This window comes from Labeo rohita, chromosome 18 (assembly GCF_022985175.1).
Source record: "Labeo rohita strain BAU-BD-2019 chromosome 18, IGBB_LRoh.1.0, whole genome shotgun sequence".
In the NCBI taxonomy this organism is placed as follows: domain Eukaryota; kingdom Metazoa; phylum Chordata; class Actinopteri; order Cypriniformes; family Cyprinidae; genus Labeo; species Labeo rohita.
This window is the reverse complement of record NC_066886.1, coordinates 7,449,640-7,471,047: the sequence shown is the minus strand read 5'-3', so window position 1 is coordinate 7,471,047 and position 21,408 is coordinate 7,449,640. Positions and strand designations below refer to the sequence as shown.

Genomic DNA, 21,408 nt, shown 5'->3' with positions numbered 1-21,408 from the left:
CACAAAAGCGGTTCTTTATCTGCAGGAATGTCTGACTGGACATCTTTCACAGTAAAAGATTTTGGATATAAAACACGACAACTTTCCATTCGGTTTTATGACTGGTATCAGAACTAATTCTAAGGGTGAGAAGTGTGAAAATTGGCAGGCTAAACCTAATAAAGGCCTTTCATTCAGGGTTCAGGGCAAACAGTGGATGTTGGTATAGTATCCAATAGGGAATGTAAGGTAACACTAAAATAATAAAAATGTAATGATCAATGGTCAAGCTAGGCTTGGTTTGAATATGTATGGTCAAGCCAACCGCAATGCAAATAATGGTGTGTGTCTATAACGAATATTACAATAATCTCCAGGAAGAGCGCAAAGACTTCAATCACTGTTTACTTCATTTTTTAAATCTTTGATGTATTGTTTTACTTGTTATAATGCTTTGTTTCTTTGATCTTTATTGTCTTACCATTTTCTTAAAAAAATGAAACACTCAAAGCGACATTTTCCTTTAATGAGTTATAATTAAGGGATAAATATATAGTTTAGAATCAAGTAAGATTTTTGTTTAAAAAATTGGGGTTGGGGTTTGTAATTTTAATTAATACCTTAATTTTTAAATTAAACTTTTTTAAATTAGATTAAGAAAAAAAATCTGTATCAAATAAATGCCATTCTTTTGCATTTAAAATGCATAGTAAAGCAGTATAACTATTTTCAACACTGATAAAAAAATGTTTTTTCAGAAAAAACTGAGCATATTAGAACGATTTCTGAAGGATCATGTGACACTGAACACTGGAGTAATGATGCTAATTCAGCTTTGCATCACAAGAAAAAAAAAAGTGTTTTTAAAATACATTAAATCAATAAACTTATATTTGTATTTATATAACTACATTAAAAAAAATATGATTTTTTCAAACTTGAAATTAACACTAATTTACATTTAATATAATTTTACATAATGTATAGTTTTTTAAATAAAATCTATTTGACACACACATAAATATATTTTAATTTTACTCTACTGATTTTATTTTCAAATTTTGAATAAAAATATAAAGGCCATATAAATGCATACAAATGTATAGATTACTTCAATAAATATAATTTTATATAACAAATTTTTTACTTTAAAATCTATTTAACACACATAAAGTAAAATTATGTTCATTAAATTAAAATTTATTTATGTGTGTTAAGTAGATTTTACTTAAAGTAAAAAAAAATAATTATGTAAAATTATATTTATTGAAATAATCTATACATTTGTATGCATTTATATAGCCTTACGTTATATTTATTTAAAATTTGAAAATAAAAACAGTAATGTTAGGCTATATAAATGCATACAAATTTATAGATTTTTTTTTTTATAAAAATGAAATAAAAACTAATTTATATATATAATTTTACATAATGTATTTTTAAAATGAAATCCATTTAACATACAAAAAAATAATAAATATTATAGAATTTTATTTAATTAGTAATTTGATTTTACTCAGTTTTTATTTTCAAATAATAAAAATTTAAAAAAAAAAAAAAAAAAAAAAAAGTAAAGCTATATAAAGTAAACATTTTTAGATTTTTCCAAAAAATAAAACAGAAACTAATTTACATATTACATATTTTTACATAATGTATATCTTTTTTTCATTTTTAAAATAAAACCTATTTGACACACACATAAAAACTAATATAAATATTATAGAATTGCATTTGATTTATAAAACATATATTTATAATAATGATTTATAACAAATATAATGTAAAGGCTACATAAACACATACAAATGCATAGATTTTTCCAAAAATGGAATTACGTAATTTTACATCATGTACATTGTTTTTTTTGGGGGTTTTTTTTTTTTGGTTTTAAGTTTTTACTTAAATTGTAAAAAGATATTTAACAGTTACTGTTTTTATTGCATTTTTAATTAAATAAATGCAGTCATTGTGGTACATATATATATATAAAAAAAAAACACTCATATGCAAGATAAGGTTTGATTGTTTAGAATAAAATTGGTATGAAGACTATGTAATTTCACTAGTATTGGTGTGGACTACTAAAATTACAATGTTCTGACAACCCTAATCCAGCCTGTCCCATAAACCACCTTACAAATGCTCTTCCCTGCCATATTGCTGTTGATGTCAGAGTTAGATATGTTTGTATGCATTACAGTGATGACAGAAGAGATAACTTGGAAGTAGGACAACGTTGTTGAGCGTTGTTCCAAAAGCAATGACTCAACCTCCACGATGTTCTTAGTGATCACTCACAGCCAAAAGAAGCCCCTGTGACAGCTGCTGGATTTGATTTGCTTCCTTTCTACTGAAATTTTAACAAAACTAAAAAAAGAACAGACATCTCAGTGCAGGCTGTCTCGGTCTCCTCAGAGACTGATATTGGGATCGCAGATCACAGACTGAAAAAAGAAGTCTGATGTCGGTTCGATGTTGAAAGACTGAAAACTGATGACAAACAGCAAGTGTTGCTTTAGACGTTCAGATGTGTCCTCCATGGGGCCAATTAACAACTTTTCGGTGCCAGGCTGAGAGAAGACACATGCAGACAGCCAGCATGAGGGCACACGAATTTCTCTCTATATATCACACGCTAAACCTGGTTTGTCATTGGTTATTCAATGTTACAGACCTGGCACATTTTAAAAGAAGTACATTTCAATTAAAAATACAAATTTTAAGGACAGTCCACCCAAAAATGACAATTCTGTCATCATTTACTCACCCTAAAGATATTTTTAAGAACGTAATCTAGAACAAATCTAACATAATTATGCAATTTCTTTCCCAGCTGTTTACCTTCACAGACATAACTGACTGTTTTTGTAACGTGTGTGTTTTAACATAAACTTGCGTGTATTTGATAGTTTAAGCGCAATAAGACATGAAAGAGAATTTAGTTTTGTACTCACATGCCGTGTGACAGCCGTTTTCTGTGCACGTGCTTCGAATGCGTGCCCTTAGAAAACCCTACACAAGAAGTTTAAACTAATATGGCTTTAAAATGCACGATTTCAGCGCGATATACACGATAAACAAACGCATGTGCGATATAAGCTGTAAAGGCACAGCCCTATTCTGGAAAAGGGGGCGGGGAGCAGCAGCTCATTTGCATTTAAAGAGACATGCACGGAAACAGTGCGTTTCTGCTTCCACTCATTTCAAAATGCAGGGATTGTACAAATACCGTAAAATTAAATTCCAGGACTTTTAAGGACTTTTCAACCACTACTTACTTTATTTTTAAGGACTTCAATTAGAGATATCTCTTATGGTTTGATATTTTCTACTGTTTAAGGAAAAAAAAATCTGGAAAAAAAAAAGATTTGCAAAACCGTTTCGAATCCTGTTTTCAAGTTCCAAGATAAATCCAATGATTCACGACCCGCGCTCTGAAGTCCCAATCTGAATAACGATTCGCGAACCATCATCTCAGATCAGGACTCGGCGTGTGGTTCGTGAATCATTCAATTTGCAAAATGATTCAAGAACCCGCTCTGAAGTTACCATCTAAATCTAATGATTCACGATACGCAAAGTTCCGATCTGAATCAAATGATTCGTGATATGCAACTTGAGTTTCTGATCTAAATCAACTGATTCACAATATGCAAAGCTTTGTTCTTAGTCAAATGATTCGCAAACCCGCTCCGAATCAAATGATTCACGAATCACACTCCTAGGTTCTGATCCAAAGCAAAAGATTTGCGAACCCGCTCCGAAGTTCCAAAATACAATGATCTGTGATCCACGCTCCTAAGTCCCAATCTGAATAATGATTTGTGAACGATCATCTCAGATCAGGACTCAGAGTGTGGTTCGCGAATCATTCAATTTGCAGAATGATTCAAGAACCCGCTCTGAAGTTCCGATCTAAATCTAATGATTCACAATACGCAAAGTTCCGATCTAAATCAAATGATTCGCCATATGCAACTTGAGGTTTTGATCTAAATCAACTGATTCACGATATGCAAAGTTTCGTTCTTAGTCAAATGATTCACAAACCCACTCTGAATCTAATGATTCACAATTCACGCTCCTAGGTTCTGGTCCAAAGCAAAAGATTCATGAATCTGCTCCGAGGTTTCCAATATAAATCAAATGATTCACGATCCACGCTCCTAAATCCCAATCTGAGTAATGATTCGCAAACTATAATCTCAGATCAGGACTCGGAGTGTGGTTAGCGAATCATTCAATTTGCAGAATGATTCAAGAACCTGATCTGAAGTTCCGATCTAAATCTGATGATTCACGAAACACGAAGTTCTGATCTGAATCCAATGATTCGCGATATGCGAAGTTTCATTCTTAGTCAAATTATTCGCAAACCCGCTCCGAATCAAATGATTCACGAATCACACTCCTAGGCTCTGATCCAAAGCAAAAGATTCACGAACCTGCTCCTAAGTTCCAAAATTAAATTATTTGCGATCCACACTCCGAAGTCCCAATCTGAATAACGATTCGCGAACCATCATCTCAGATCAGGACTCGGAGTGTGATTCCCAAATCATTCAATTTGCAGAATGAATCAAGAACCCACTCTGAAGTTCCGATAAAATCTAATGATTCGCCATATGCAACTTGAGGTTCTGATCTAAATCAATTGATTCACGATATGCAAAGTTTCGTTCTTAGTCAAATGATTCACGAATCACACTCCTAGGTTCTGATCCAAAGCAAAAGATTCATGAACCCGCTCCGAAGTTACAAAATAAAATTATTTGTGATCCACGCTCCTAAGTCCCAATCTGAATAATGATTCGCAAACTATAATCTCAGATCAGGACTCGGAGTGTGGTTTGCGAATCATTCAATTTGCAGAATGAATCAAGAACCCGCTCTGAGGTTCCAAATCAAATGATTCATGATATGCAAAGCTCCGATCTGAATCAAATAATTTGCGATATGCAACTTGAGGTTCCAATCCAAATAAATCGATTTGTGATATGCAAACTTGCATTCTTAGTCAAATGATTCACGAACCCGCTCCGAAGTCCTGATCTAAACCAAATGAATTGCAATTCCTCGATTTGAAGGCCCGAACTGAATCAAATGATTTGCGATCCGATTGGAGCACTTTGAAATGTTGAACCATGTTGCAATGCCATATCTTTTAAAATCATTACAAGCGATGGTGAAATTCGAAAATGAATGTCTCTTTTAATTTGATCTGTTTTTTTCCTAGTGAACTGCTTGAAATGAAAAGAAATCACAAGTTTAAATCAATCGGAGTGGTTCCTGCGTAAATGACTCACTTACAATTGATTTGGTTAATGCGTTCCTCTTTTTTCAGCCATGTTTACACAACACTGTCAGTACTACTACTGGTTTCATAGTTTTATGACATTAACAGAAATTAATTAACTGTTTTTTAATTCTGTGAATTTTGCATGAAAAACAAAACAAAACAAAAAACTATTAAAAATGACTAAACTTACAAAAAAAAAAAAAAAAAAAAAAAAAAAAAAAAGAATAAATAAATAAAAATCAAGGGTTTTCCAGGCCTTAAATTTCAAAAAGTCAAATTCAAATACTTCAAGCACATTGTACGACCCTTAAAATTATATAATAAATCATCTGTGGCGTATTTTGAGCAGAAAATTCACAGACACATTCTGGGGACACCTGAGACTTATATCACATTTTGTAAAAAGGGCATAATAGGTTTCTTTTAACAGAAGAAAAAAACTTGGGGTAAGTAAATGATGACAAATGTTCATTTTCAGATTAACTATTTCTTTAATAGTGCTAAAATGCTAATTTAGTCATCATTTACTCACTTAATCTTTATCATAGTTCTCAAATATCATTCATCAATGACGTCAAATTTTACAGGTTCTCGCATGTCTCACGACCGTCATGGTGAATTTGAGCTCAATGCAAGCTGAATGACATTTGAGAACAGTGACAAACGGGAAAAATTACATTTCAGTCATTTCTTTACACAAAGCTATCATATTTAAAGGACATGTGGACTTATTTTATAACACTTTCATCATGCTTTCATTGTCCTTCAGTAACCAAAAGAACAGTTAAGCATTTATGACAAAACTTTTTACCATGGAAGAAAGCAGTCATACAAATTTGGAAAGACTTCAAGGTGGGCAAACGATGAGAGAATCCTATCATTTTAAAGGACACTCAAATCACAAATTATTATATTATAATGCATAAAACACCCATTTGCAAGAGACACTGAAAACTAGACTGGAACATTAAGACATTCTGTATTAATCATACTATTCAGGCATGTTTCTAAAACCTTCATTACTAAATAGCCGAATCGAATCCTTCTATCCCCTTGATCTCTGTAAGAAACCAAACGGGCACTGCCCATCTGGCATGATGTCAGATATGGAAAGCAGACGGCTCACATGCCCTAGTTTGCTTACATGAGGTTGGCAAAGTCATCTCTGGCTTGCAAAGCCGGCCACAGGATTGCTGAATCAAAGGTAATCGCAGTGATAAGATCAGTGTAGAGAGAGGACTGTGGAACTGAGCCCTCAGAGAAATGAAAGCCTTACTGAGTCGGAGCCAAAGACAACATCATTTGTTGACTTTGCATAAATGCATTATAAGATTTGCGCAAATATTTAAAGATCTGAAAAAAGAAAGAAAGAGGGAATGCTTGTTGGATTGCTGAAAGTCTTAGTAAAATGATTTCCATTTTACTGAGATTTACAGTAGCTCAACTGAATCACATGCTCCGCTTAGTAGAAGTGCAACAATTTTAAAAAGATATGGTTTCATATGATCTTTAACAATTCAATGCATTCTCATTACAGCAAAAGAATTTACTCCAAGATGAGATTACAGCCTTAAAAAATATATTGACTATATATGATGACTATGAATAAACATAAATAATAAACCACGTATTACAGAAACAAACATAAATATTATAGAATTTTATTGAACTGTCACGTAATTTTATTTTATTGCTTTTATTTTCAAATTTCAAATATGTAAGGCTATATAAATACATAATGTATAGATTTAAAAAAAAATACTTTACATATATAATTTGACAGTGTATATTTTTACTTTAAAAAAAATGTATTTAACAAACATAACTGATAAACATTATAGAATTTTATTTATTAATTATAATTTTATTTTCAAATTTTATTTTCAAATAAAAAGAGTAATGCTATAAAAATACATCATGTATAGATTTTTCTAAAAATGAAATTAAAACTAATTTACATGTTTATATATTTATATAATTTTAGATAATGCATTTTTTGTTTTTTACTTTTTAAAATAAAATTTAACAAAAAACAAGTATTATAGAAATATAATTACTATAATTTTATTTTACTGTTTTTATTTTCAAATTACAAATATTTTAGAAATATAATTAATATAGCTTTTTTTCAAATGTTGAATAAATATATAATGTAAGGCTATCAATAATTCACAGATTTTTCTTAAAATGAAAAAACTAAGATTAAAAACTAAGATAGATTTTTCTAAAAGTAAAATTTAAAAAAAAATATATATTTTTTTTGTAAAATTTGGTAAAAATGTGAAAATCATTTACACATTATATCATTTTACATAATGTACATGTTTTTTTTTTACTTTTTAAAATAAAACCTATTTAATACACATGAAAACAAATAAATATTATAGCATTTTTATGTAATTCATATTTTAACTTTTTATTTTCAAATTTAAATGAAAACTACATAAATACATGCAAATTTAGATTTTTCTAAATCTAATTTATATACTAACATATTATATAATTTTATAATGTAGTTTTTCCCCCATTTTAAATCAAATGTATTTAACACATAAAAACTAATACAAATAGTATAGAATTTCATTTATTATTAATTATTTACTGTTTTTATTTTCACATTTTAAATAAAAATATAAATGTAAACATACATACATACAAATTTAGATTTTTCCAAAAATAAAATTAAAGCAAATTTACATATTTTAAAAAACATATTTAAATAAAAATATTCAACATATGTCAAATATTTAAAAAAAAAAAAAAAAAAAAAAAAAAAAAAATTACAATTAATTTTTTTACTTAGAGGAACTTGCTACTTAGGTTTTAATGAAAATGCATTGAACTGTTAACACCATATTTTACGCTTCAAAAGAATAGTACACATGCAGTATACAATCCCTAAAAAGCTAAAGAAATACAAGCAGGTGACATGCATGACAAAAGAAACACCTAAAGCACCTAAATACCCCCAAATAATGCTCTGGTCTTCAGTTGGGAACGTCCGTCCCGGGATGTACATGTTTGCAGCCCTGATAAGATTGATTCTGACAGGTTGATACACAAAAGCACTGCATCTACTCTCTGCCCAAATAAAAAACGAGCACTTCTTTGTTCCTCTGAGCCAACGGGCAACACAAGCGAGGCTTATTTCTCATCACTGAGCGCTAATGGTGTGCACAGGCGGAAGAGTGAATAGAGACCACACAGATCTCCACAAAGCACAAAAGCTTCTTGGCCAGGTCATGTCCCAGCTTCCTCTGCAGGCATAAAAGCGGCACAGGAGACACTAGAAGGTAGACCAAAGAAGAGAGAGCCTTGCTTTATTTTTTTAAGTGCACTATAGCATCCTCCTTAGACGCTAGCAACAGGGGGGTTTTGTGCTTCAAACGGATCAGACGCTTTACTGACACAGCACCCCCCCCGCCACAATCCACAGGCCACTGCTAATCCTATTAAAACGAAGGCAGGCCTGCACAGGACAGGAACACGGCATTATATCCATCAAGGGCATTAGCTCCAAATCAAAACTCATGTCTCTGGCCATTACCAATCTAGTGAAATGAAAGAAAGAGATTTGAGACCTGGGTGTAATGATCAAGGCACACATTACATCAAATTTTTGTGGAAAAGCTTCTATGTACATATCCCCTGAAGCAAGAGCAAACTAACTCGCATCCATCTTTGTCGGTACAGCCAAGTTTTGTTCTTTCTTTTACAAGCTCACTTTTCCGTAATGTGATTTCTGAGAGTGTTTGTAGTAGTTGTGCAATTTTAGCAAGCATTGCGACTTCGATTTGAACTGTGATATGAAATACATACATATAATATTTCTGCTGCCTAGATAAAGCATGAAACTCCAAAAAAGGCACAAAAATCACACTGAAACTGCAGCTCCCATACTGAGCGGTGCAAAATAAATAAATAAAATAAATAAATATATATGCGTTTAGCTATACATTTATTTACTAATTAATGTGAAAGTTGACTGAGAATTTAATCTAAAGTTAGTTTATTAATTGTAATATAATGCTGAAATTAAGGTGAAGAAATTCACAAAACATGCAAAATTATTAATAATAATAATAATAATAATAATAATAATTACTATATTATTCTAACATGCAAGTAAATAAATAAATAAAACAAATAAATATATTAGTATTTTTTATATATACATATATACATATACATATATATATGAAAAACAATGAAAAAACATTTTTAAAAAGTTATGTTTTAAACTCTTATTTGTATTTGTATTTATATAGCCTTACATTATATGTCAAATGTGAAAATAATTTAAATAAAATCATATACAATTCTATATTTATCAGTTTTTATGTTAAATAGATAATTTCATGTATTTCTATTTTCTGTATTTATATAGCTTTTATATAGCTTCCTAACTTCAATAAAAAACTAAAACTAAAAACTGGTTAAATTAAAAATGGGTAAAATAAAATTACATTAAATAAAATTATATAATATTTATATTAGTTTTATGTGCATGTTAAATAGATTTCATTAAAAAAAAAAAACAATGAACATTATGTAAAATATTATGTAAATTAGTTTTAGTTATATTTTTAAAAAATCTATACATTTATTTATATAGCCTTACATGATATTTATTTTAAATAAAGAAAGTAAAAAAAAAAGTATATATATATATCAAATTAAATTAAATATTATAAATAATATTTATATTCCTTTTTGTGTTAAATAGATTTTTTTTGAAAACGAAAAAACATATACATTATGTAAAAATCTATAATATGTCAATTAGTTTTTATTTATAATTTTTTTTTTAAATCTATAAATTTGTATGTATTTATATAGCCTTACATTACATTTTTATTTAAAATTTAAAAAAAAAACAGTAAAATTATATTTATTAAATTAAAATATACTTATGTGTGTTAAATATATTTTATTTAAAAAGGTAAAAAACATTATGTAAAATGATATTATATGTAAATTAGTTTAGAGATTATTGCATTATTAAAAGAAAACTTTTTAAAAAATTAATCATTCATTAATTTATGTTTTTCAATTGATTGTGTAACTACTTTTTAGAGCAACGTAAGAACAGGACTCCAGTGAGGTGCATACCGTTTATACGTAGGTATAATTCTACCTTAATTACCGGCTAATGTGATTAGTTCGATAATTGAAGGGGGCAGAGAGAAGGCGGCCAAAATAATGAATCTAGACAGATAATCTGTTGGGTTTTAATTAAATGACAGCCACGAAGGCGCAGCGCGATTGTAGAGGTAGCCATGCGATCCTACGGCGCGTCCAATAAAGTTAATCTGCTCTGCTGTCTTCCACTGTGCAGTAAACCTGCTGTACATATGGCCTCCTTCTTTCAGCACTGATTACGGCCTGTCTGATTTAGAAGGCCTGAAAGGCCATCAGCTGTGACCAACAGCCCATTTTAGAGCCCCATGGGCAGCGATGGGTCAGGCCGCACTGGCCAGCAGTTCATTTCGGCCCACACATCACAAATGACAATCATCTGCCCTGGCAATCACAGAGAGAAGCTGCTCCCTCAGAGAGCCAATAGAGTGGGACGACGGCCATCCAATCTCAGTCTGTTCTGACAGCGCTTCACTTCAGTAATCAAGCTGGAGGGACAGAGAGACAGAGAGAGAGAGAGAAAAAAAAAAAAAAAAAAAAAAGAGAAAAGAGGCCCCCTCTGCTTACCAAACGATTGAGAAGAGAAGGGAAAAACCTCGGCTTGTTCCCAATCCCGAGATTTCAGTCTAGACGCCATCTGGACAACGGACATGGTTATCAAGAGGCACCTGCATGATTTAAGTATTTTAATAAAGTAAAAATAATACACTTACAGTAAATATGATGAGAATAGTTTGCTCAAAGGTCTGATGTCCATAAAGTAGTAATTTGCAAATGATTAAAGCATACTTTTGAATTTAAACTATTAAAAATGAAAGAGCTTTGATCTGAAGTTTAATAGCTCTTATAAATATAATATATAACATTTTTCTTTTCCAAGGAAATTGATAAAGAATTGTCAATTATATATATAGAAACATTATCAATCAATAAACTATATATATATACATATATATATATATATATATATATATATATATATATATATATATGAAAATATACATTTATAATGCTTTAACACCATTACAAATAATATAAACTAATAAAAAACAGAGCAAGAGAGAATATTGTAACTATATAAAATACTGTAAAGTAATAAAACTAAAAGACGTTCTTTTATAGACAATGTGATTGTGTGTCAATCTATATATACTAAATATATATACTCTTATTATAATGTTTTTAATTGTTTTTATTTGTTTTAGTAGTTTTTAATGCAAAACACAATTATAAATATAAAATGTTTCTTTTAAGAAGAAATTGATAATTTTGGCAAATTATTAAATATATATCTAAAAATAATCAATTATTTATATATAAATTATTGATTGATAATACTACTAATAATAAATCTCTTATTAGCAGTATTTTTATTTGTTGTTCATCATTTTGAAAATAAAGAATTACATTATTCATATATACCATTTTATTTTTTATTTATTTATTTATTTATTACAATTATAAAAAAATATAACATTTTTCTTTTTAGAAGAAATTAATAATTAATGAATTATGAGTTTTATATATATATATATATATATATACACACATATATATATACACACATATATATATATATATATATATATATATATATATATATATAAAATCAATTATTTATATATTAATTATTGATCATATAAATATATTATTATATATGGCTTTTTATTAGTTTATAGTGTTAAAGCATGATATTTATTCAGGAATACAAAAATGTACATAACGTGTGTGTGTGTGTGTGTGTGAAATTTAAAAAAAATAAAAATCATGTTTTAATATATGTATACTAAATATACTATATATACACAATATATATACTAAAATGTTAGATTATAATGCTTTAACACTATTATAAATAATATAAACTACCAAAAAATTTAATTAAATTAAAATTTCAACTTTTTTTTCCATTTATAGAAATAAAATTTGACTGTCAATCAATACACATATTAAATATGTATGTACTTTATAAGTTTATAATCCTTTAACACCATTAAATAAACTAGAGAGAGAGAATACTTTACTATATTAAATAGCATATAGTAATTAAAAAATTATTTTCCTTTTATAGAACATATATAATTTTATTACATTTTAAGAAAAGTGGTAACCGAACAGCATATAATTGTATATTTTGAAATGAGTCTGAAAACTGCATTTGTTCCGGTCCCTACTTGGCACTGATTTTGGATTTTGTCATTACAAAGGATGAACAATAAGTTATAAAATTATTTGTATAGCTGCCCTTTTCAAAATATAGTACTGATACAAGTATGAGAGACAGTAAACCTGATCCCTTAAAGGAATTCTGATTATACTGTAAGATTAATACTGGTATCTCAAGCTAAGCACCTTTACTGAACATTTCATAAAGTATTTCTGCATTGGTATTTCTGTCAGAGACATGGAGAATGGTGTTTTCACTTAGTTGAAATCCCGGACACAGCAGGACTGCAGTAAATTGGAGAAATGGTTGGTCTGAGGTTACAGCCTCGAGAAAGTTCACCTTACGAGGTCATGGCCATAGTAATTGTTAGTCAGATTACTCAGTGGGAGACACCAAAACCCCACACACATACGCCAACTACAGTAGAGCAGGCTGTGTTTAATAGTGTTTGTGGTTTGTCAGAAGGCCGCTGACCCAGAACTTAGGGGTTAGAATACGTCACAGAGAGATCGTCCAAGAAGAGCCTCTTAGAGAACAAAAACGTCTATACATTCCTCAAACATTAACAGTCCACAATTCACTGCGAATCCAGTTGTTCCTGAGGGCAATGAGAACACTGGTTGTACAGTCCAGCAATATATTAATAAAACGTGTAACTTTAATGCTTTGGATAAAAGCATCTGCCACATGCGCAAATGCAAATGTTCAATTCTGTGCTGCACTGTTACAAAACATTTGATTTGGACAAGTGATATTTAAGTAAAAAACATAGGTAATTTAATTGTGATGTCTTTGAGCCATTGGTGACTTAAAACACCACAACATTAACTTTACTTTACACTTACCAATGACAGATAAATTGAGAACATTTACTATCCATTAATATGTATGACAATAGTATTAATAGTATTGTCATAACCATTCATGATTGGTAAATTCTCAGTTTATTCACTATTGGTTAGTGTGATGAAAGGTTTGTTTAATGTTTCTTTTTAAAATATATATTATTTTTTTATCTAAATATAAAATGTTTAGCTGATTTTTCCTTTGCATATTTGTGACACTTACAATATCATACAGCATGTTCTAGAGAAAATAAAAAAAAAAAACTTAAAATTAAAATTCCACTGAGGTTGTCATAAAACTATGGAAGCCCACTTCCGCCACTGAATAAAACATAAAAAAAGTAACTTCTTACATCTTGCAATTCAGATTTTTTTCTCAGAACTTTGAGATATAAACTCAGAATTCTGAGAAATGAAGTCAGAACTGAGAGATATAAACTCACAATTATGACTTTATAACTTGTAATTGTGAGTTAAGTCAGAATTGTGCAAAAAAACTCGCAATTCCAAAGGAACAAAAGTCTTTTTTGCCCCTCAAAATTGGACTGTATAACTGAGTTTATATCTTACAATCCTAAGAAAAATGTCAGAATTGCTACATATAAACTCGCAACTGTGAGAAAAGTCAGAATTGAGAGAAACAAACTCGCAAAAATGTCAGAATTTGCGAGATTTAACTGTATAACTTGCAATTGCGAGTTTATATCTCACAATTCTGAGAAAGACGTCAGAATTGAGAAACTCGCAGTTACAAGAAAAAAGTTAGAACTTCGAGACAAACTTGCAATTGTGCGAAAAAAAGTCATAATTGTGAGATACAAACTCGCATTTGAGGAAAAAAAAAAAAAAAAAAAGTCAGAACTGCGAGATTCAATTTTGCATTTGCAAAAAAAAAGTTAAGAATTGCGAGACAAACTTGCAATTGCAAGAAAAAAGTCAGAATTTGCAAGATACAAACCAGCATATGTGAGAAAAAATACTCAGAATTGCAAGACAAACTTGCAATTGTATGAAAAAAGTCATAATTGTGAGACACAAACTCACATTTGAGAGAAAAAAGTCAGAATTGCGAGATTCAAACTCGCATTTGCAAAAAAAAGTCAAAATTGTGAGATTCAAACTTGCATTTGTGAGAAAAAAAATCAGAAGTAAGAGTTATCTCACAATTTTGAGTTTAGATCACAATTCTGACTTTTTTTTTTTGCAAATGCGAGTTTGAACCAGAATTGTGAGATACAAACTTGCATTTGAGAGAAAAAAAGAAGCCAGAATCGCGAGATTCAAACTTGCAATTGTGAGAAAGTCAGATTTAACAGTTTTTCTCTTGCAATTTTGAGTTTAGATAATGCAATTTTGAAAACAAAAAGTTAAAACAGTGAGATTAAAAAGTCGCAATAACCGACTATGTAAGTGCTTGCCGAAAAGCCTGAAAGATGTGCATTTACCACAAATTTTTAAGTGATGCTTATTGTAGCCAATCACAGACAAATCTGTGTGGCGTGTGAACACAATGACCAATCAGAGGTGTTTCAACAGAGCTCAAAATGCCAGTGGGAAATGCTGTTCATCACATTTTAAAAATTTCAGTATGGACTGGGACTGACATTGGTCATTTTGACATGTCAGAGTCGATTCACGCAAGTCACTTACACCTACACAAATTTATTTATATTAACATTGCATTTCCTAATAAAGTTGCCAGCCAACTGGTTACAGGTTACTCACCAAAGCCAATTTAACCAGCATTTGCTGCTAAGACAGTGTACATTTTGGGCTCTGATTCCATCTGTACACTCAGGTATTGACAGACTACTGTCACGCCATTATGAACTTAGAGCAAAAACATTTTGAATGCTGTAAAGCGAATGCAGCTGTTTCAAACGCAGCGTTAACTGAAACGGCACAGGTGGCTGTTCAATCCGGTGTTTTATTTTATGACATCTCTACTCAAACCAAAAGATGAGGCAATACGTTTCCCCCATTCTGGATGTGCCAAAATACTCCCTGAAGTTATATGACTTAACCCACAGCTTGAAGTCTCCTAAACTCGCAGGCCACTGGCACGCACTTGATGAAGTTTTGCACTGTCTGTGCATAAAAATTTATGAGCCTCAGTTTTAATCTCATCCCAAAAAGTTCTAAGTATAGAAGTCAACCATTTACAAGTCTCACAAAGAAAACACACTGCACTAATTAAAAAGAAAACACAACAGACTAACAAACAAAGAGTCTCTACGGTGTCTGGCTGAAGCGTCAACAGACACACTACACTTGACCGCAGCACGCCGCTGATCTGAGCGCCGCCTCGCAAGAGACTCTTTGAATCAATGGCATAATCGCAGTCATCTGGAATGCTGATGTCTACATCACACTCCCCATGAATCGTCCTCTAACAAAAGTACAGAAGAGGAGGAACAAAAAAAAAAATAAAAAAGAAACTCCCACAATGCCTTGCAAACATGGCCATCTGGACTAAGCTGTTGGAGGATTAAAAGGGGGCCGTGTAGGGGTGGTGCGAGCTGTAGAGTGTCTCTCGCTCTAATTTTTTCTCTCTCTGAGATAATTACAGGGTACCGTTGGGATGGACGGATTGAGAAGAGAGATGCTCCGAGTCTGGGTTGCCGCCCTTGGTCCTTGACATCACCACAGAGCCAAAGTGTGCGGTCGGATCCACAGGGTGGACACTCCAGCAGCGCCTGAGAAGAACAGAGCCAGACAGCACCACAAAACCCAAACCAACAGCGCAGGCTATTTAAAGCACACATCAGCTCATCCCTGCAGCCTCAGCTAAACAGGCTTGGAAACTAAACTACCAGCAGAACCACTCGGAAAATTGCTTAATGGAGAGGAGTCAGTGGGGAGGTTTAAGATGACATCCAGTTCTTGCAGCGCAAAAGCTAAAAGCACCTAAGAGATGCTTCTTTGAAACATAATTGAGAAACATGCATTTCAGGAGGATATGGAATAAAAATTAAATGTATTTACATTTTCAAAGGCAAAATAAAAAATGTTCACAATCTATTTACTTCATCTGAAAATCTGATTTATTTAATCTGTTCTCTGAAAATGTTATTTTTTGAAATATTTTTGTTAAAATTTTGGCATTTCTAACTATATTATAAAAAAATTGCATATATATATATGTGTGTGTGTGTGTGTGTGTGTGTGTGTGTACATATTACTGATGTCAAATGATTAATCGCAATGAATCACATCCAAAATTAAAGTTTGTTTACATAATAAATGTGTGTTCGGTGTATATTTGTGTATATATATTTTAATTGTTGATTAATTGTTGTACAGCACTAGTTTGTTTATAAATATATATATATATATATATATATATATATATATATATATATTTTATTCATTTATTAACAAATATAGAAACATAGAAAAACACACATGCATGATATATTTAAGAAAGATTTTGTATCTATAAAATATTTAATAAATATTTATAAATATAATATTTATATACATTGTTTTTTAATATAATATAATTTAATATAATCATTATTTTTTTATTATTATATTAATATAATATATTTATATATACACATGATAAAACACACAATACACATACATATATTATGTAAACAAACTTTTATTTTGGATGTGATTAATCGTGATTAATCGTTTGACAGCGCTGCTTAATACATATAAATGTATATTCATTTGTTTACAAATACGCTTTTATATATTTATGAAAGGCATTTAAAAAAATATTATTTGTGAACGCAATTTTATGCTGCTTAAGTACTCAAAACCAAGTTAAAATACTAAGTACTCATTTCCACTAAATCCAAACCACATGTTCACTAACTTAACATAAATATTTTATAATTTCTCCTTGCATAGTCAAGGTTGCACAGTAATAGAAAAAATATTACTAACCAATACTATCACAGTCTACCATGGTCGACTTTTCACGGTCCAAACAAATCCCATAATGCATTATTTTTTAGCTCCATATTCTTCAACATACTAAAAACCGCCACATTACGGAAGACGAATGCATTGCAAATGCCATTTCATGCTGTCTTTATAAGTGCTTGCGGAGGAAGTACTCAAAACCTATCTGATTCTACCCGACATGAGAAAGGAAAAAAGAAAAATTAGCCATTTTAGGAACCCATTCATCCGATTCAAAGCCTTCCCCTTCCAAAACCACAAACCCCAAATAAATACAGCCTGCGAGAGCTTGAAACGGCAATGGGTTTGCCCTCAATTTCAGGTGAATGACGACGATTCCTCATGCGAGTTCATCTATCAGGCCTTTGGACAGGTTCACAGCAGGCCACGGAGATGAGGCCATAACTCAGCCCTGGCATCTATCCACTCTTTCCTCCGTCCCTGCTCTGGATGTGGGGATTATGGCATCACAGATATGAGCTCCACAAGTTATGGCCTCCACTCTGTAGCGCAGGTGTCAGGGTCGAGTGTGATTTGGAGACGGAGAGCAGATTCAGAAAGCTCCCTAGGGGAAAGCTGGACACACAGCACTAAAGTCAAGCTTACACAGCGCCTAATAGACCTGAGTGATGGTGTGTCACAACAGAGCTGATGTTTTTAATGAGGAAGCGATTAAAAAAATGCAGTAATAGTTACTTCTTGTATTATTAGAAGGGCAATTTCCCTTTAGATTTACAGTAACTGTCTTTTCACAAATGGATTTAGCAGTGCATCATCATGCATGAAACCACAAGAGATGCAGATGCACTTTTAAAAGGCAACCTATTTAAATCGATACAATATGTTTTTTCACTTAGAATCCTGTTAGAATCCTTAAGACAATAATTCCTGTTAAGACATTCTTCCAACACGAAACAGCCGTGAGTTGCCTGAAAAAGGAACTAAAAAGTGACTAGGCAATCCAGACATATAATGTAATGTTGATGTATAATTCATGCTGTCTTTGCCATCAAAAATTCACATTTTTCATTTCTGTGAGCTTTTTAGCCAGCATTCTGAAGCAAATGTTTTGTGCATTACCCTGCTCGCAATATATATGTGCAGAACCACTTTGCTAAGTGCTCCGTTTCCTGTCTCCACATTAAAAATCATAACCCTATTCCTCAATGCTTTTATTACGCTCCAAAATCAAATGCCAACCTCCCGTTTTTAATAAAGCCCTTATACGACTAGGGACATCTGATAGTGCTCACTTAAATGTTACCAACCTTGCTCCTCGCAAGCCTTTGGTTGAATAACAGAGGTCAGCGCCGTGATTTAAAAGACGGCTCTCGTTTACATGCGTGATATCAGACTTCTCTCCCCCCACCATGTCACGTCTGCTCTTTCTCAACGCAAATTAAATGATAACTAGCACAGGAGGCGTAACACTGCCCAGGACTGGCCTGACACTTGTTTCTGGGCTCCTTCCACCTCAGGGAACGCCGTGAGACAAAATGTCATTTCTGGTTTTAAATGATGCCTGCTACTAATTACAAACATGAGGCATTTGAAAACAGAAGGCAGTGTTTGACAAATCTACTCAGACTGCAGCTTACACAATATAACCAATACCTGCATACTTGCTCTAACAGCTATGCTGTGAGGAAAATGACAGAGAAATGCACATCTTGACGACCTGAGGAAAAGCCAACCCCATTTTTAGGATTCCATTCATTTCTGAACAACTCAAGTACGGGAAGAAAGAAAAACGTGTTAAGCCCATACGGTTTTCATAGCGTAAGAATATCGTTCAGCATCTAATTAAATAAATTAGTCACTTAAATGTAACAATCTAACCCTGGAGACACATTAATTTCACAATTGGCGACTGTGGACGCTCTCTGGATTATTGCTTCCAAACGGCGCGTAACTGTCGTGCAGCTCTAGTTTTCTTTAATGTTATTATAACGTGCCCTAACGTCACTTAGGAAAATTAATTTGTCATCCCAATGGGGTAGAGGAGTAAGAAGATTATGAAAAGCTACCGTTCACCGTGAGAGAGCTGATGGACATGTGGCTTTGCCGTTTGTTAGAAACAAGTGGCTGGACCTAAGAAGGCTGGCAGCAGAGATTTAAGATATTTCCATGACATTCGAGTTATGAGCCGGTTTTTCTCATACAGTGCGACTGGCACAGTTTGATTCCAGAACAAATTATTCCCATGATCTGGTTCTCTTCAGCGAATCAAAATGATACAATGCGACCGGTGCGGTCCGAGTCCCCAATGAATAACTCATCTCACATAATCAGAAACATGCAAAGCGGCCACTGCAGTCTTATTCCCAAAATAACGACTCTGTGATGAATCGGTTGTCTTTAGGGGATTAAAAACACGTATGAATCAGTCGGAGTGGTTTTTGAATTGATCTGACTCACTTGCCGAACCGCAAATTACGTTCGTAATGTTCGATCCAAAATAAAGCAAAAACTATACTTAAGGTTTGAGATTCAATCATAGGTTTTAAAAAGAAAGCGTGCAGTTAATCACACACAAGTATGAATATTCTATATATTAATTACATATGTTGCCACATTTTGTTTTATAATTATTTATTACTGAATTCTAATAAAACAACTTTTTAAAAAGTCAGTAAAAGTTTGTGTTTACACACTTTTTAATATCAGTTCTCATTTGCTAGCCTTGATCTGTTTTGTAGACATATTCAATTATCTCATTATTTTAGCAACAGACCGCTGAGGGCAGTAAATGCATGCCACGCGATTCGCATGCAATAATAATCCACATATTTCCTTCTCAAAAGTACTCTGAGCATCATAAATGGAGGCGGAACACAATTCCCATTCCTAAATATCACCATCTGACTTTTAGAACACGGTCAGTTCTCCCGGGCTGACAATCCCCGTGTTGGAAATTAACTAGCAGAGAGTGATATTCTTAGGCATTATCACTTTCCCGACAATCACAAATAGATAGCACGTGATTCGCGTCCTTGAGCGTATTCCAACGAAACTGCAAAACACGCTCAAGACTTGACATTTCAAACTTGCACGACTGGCTCTGTTTATCTGCTGACAGTTGTCATGCTCTCGCCGCCATTCCCTTCGCTGTCGCAACATGTAACAGAATCAAAAGAACAAAAGCCGCCGCTGCTACATTCGGCTCAACGTTCTCCGGTTGCTACGAAACCGGCGAACTCACTACGACGATTAGGAACGTGCAGATGTATCAGGTTCATTCACTGGGCATACCTGTCATCGTAGCAGAAATCGGCGTCCAGTGTGTTGACGTACAGGAGCAGTGCCACGGCGCTGCACACCAACTCTGCGATCATCTCACAAAAAGAAAAGAAGGAAAGGAAATGAAAGAGTAGAAGGATGATATTAAAGCCCTTCTTTGATTTCTCTCTTCGTCTTTGTCAAAATGCCTCTGCCAAAAAACAATATCCGAGTCCCCATCCTTGCAAAGAGTTGAAATGCATTATCCAGACATCCTCCTCTTAACCCATGTTATTTGCGGAGAGAATCCTGTAGGCTAGAGTGGATGGTGCACATACAGTATTTACAGTACGCTCGACTGTGTTTGGCCGTCCTTACACCGAGAGTGTTGAGATGATGCATAGTGGACGCCGAATAAATGTCGTGATTGAGCCGCGTGTGGTTAGTGGCTCCAGTGCGCCTGCGCACAACCCCTCCTCCTGGATATGTATACACATACACACGGTCTGACTTAACCCTCTATTGCGCGCATTATGAAATGTTTACAAAATGTTTGATTCACTTTTCTTGCATGGAATAAACATTTTTAGTCAAATTAAACATTTTGAAAAATAATATTTGGGTGGTGTTCTTTTCCATATAAATAAATCAGGCATTTCAGGGAATCTAAATCGACTTTTGGCGCCATTAACAGGGCTAAAGACATTTTAAATAAATAAAACATGTACGTTACGATTAATTTAACAGGTATTCAATCGATAATATCAAGATTTGTGTTTTGTTGTCTGTTATATTTATTCATATTTGTTTATTATGGGAGTTTATGTTGCATTTTATGT

The 21,408-nt window shown here is 32.4% G+C and overlaps 1 protein-coding gene across 2 annotated transcripts in view; it reads right to left on the bottom strand.

The window, feature by feature from the left end:
• The window catches only part of tmtc2b (transmembrane O-mannosyltransferase targeting cadherins 2b), a 136,671-nt gene extending 115,661 nt beyond the window's left edge, over positions 1 to 21,010 (bottom strand). For both annotated transcript variants that reach the window (XM_051134994.1, XM_051134995.1), the window contains exon 1: positions 20,603 to 21,010. In XM_051134994.1, coding sequence (XP_050990951.1) covers positions 20,603 to 20,685 — 83 coding nt within the window. In that variant the 5' untranslated portion in view covers positions 20,686 to 21,010. The remainder of the gene's footprint in view (positions 1 to 20,602) is intronic.
• Positions 21,011 to 21,408: the final 398 nt, after the last annotated feature.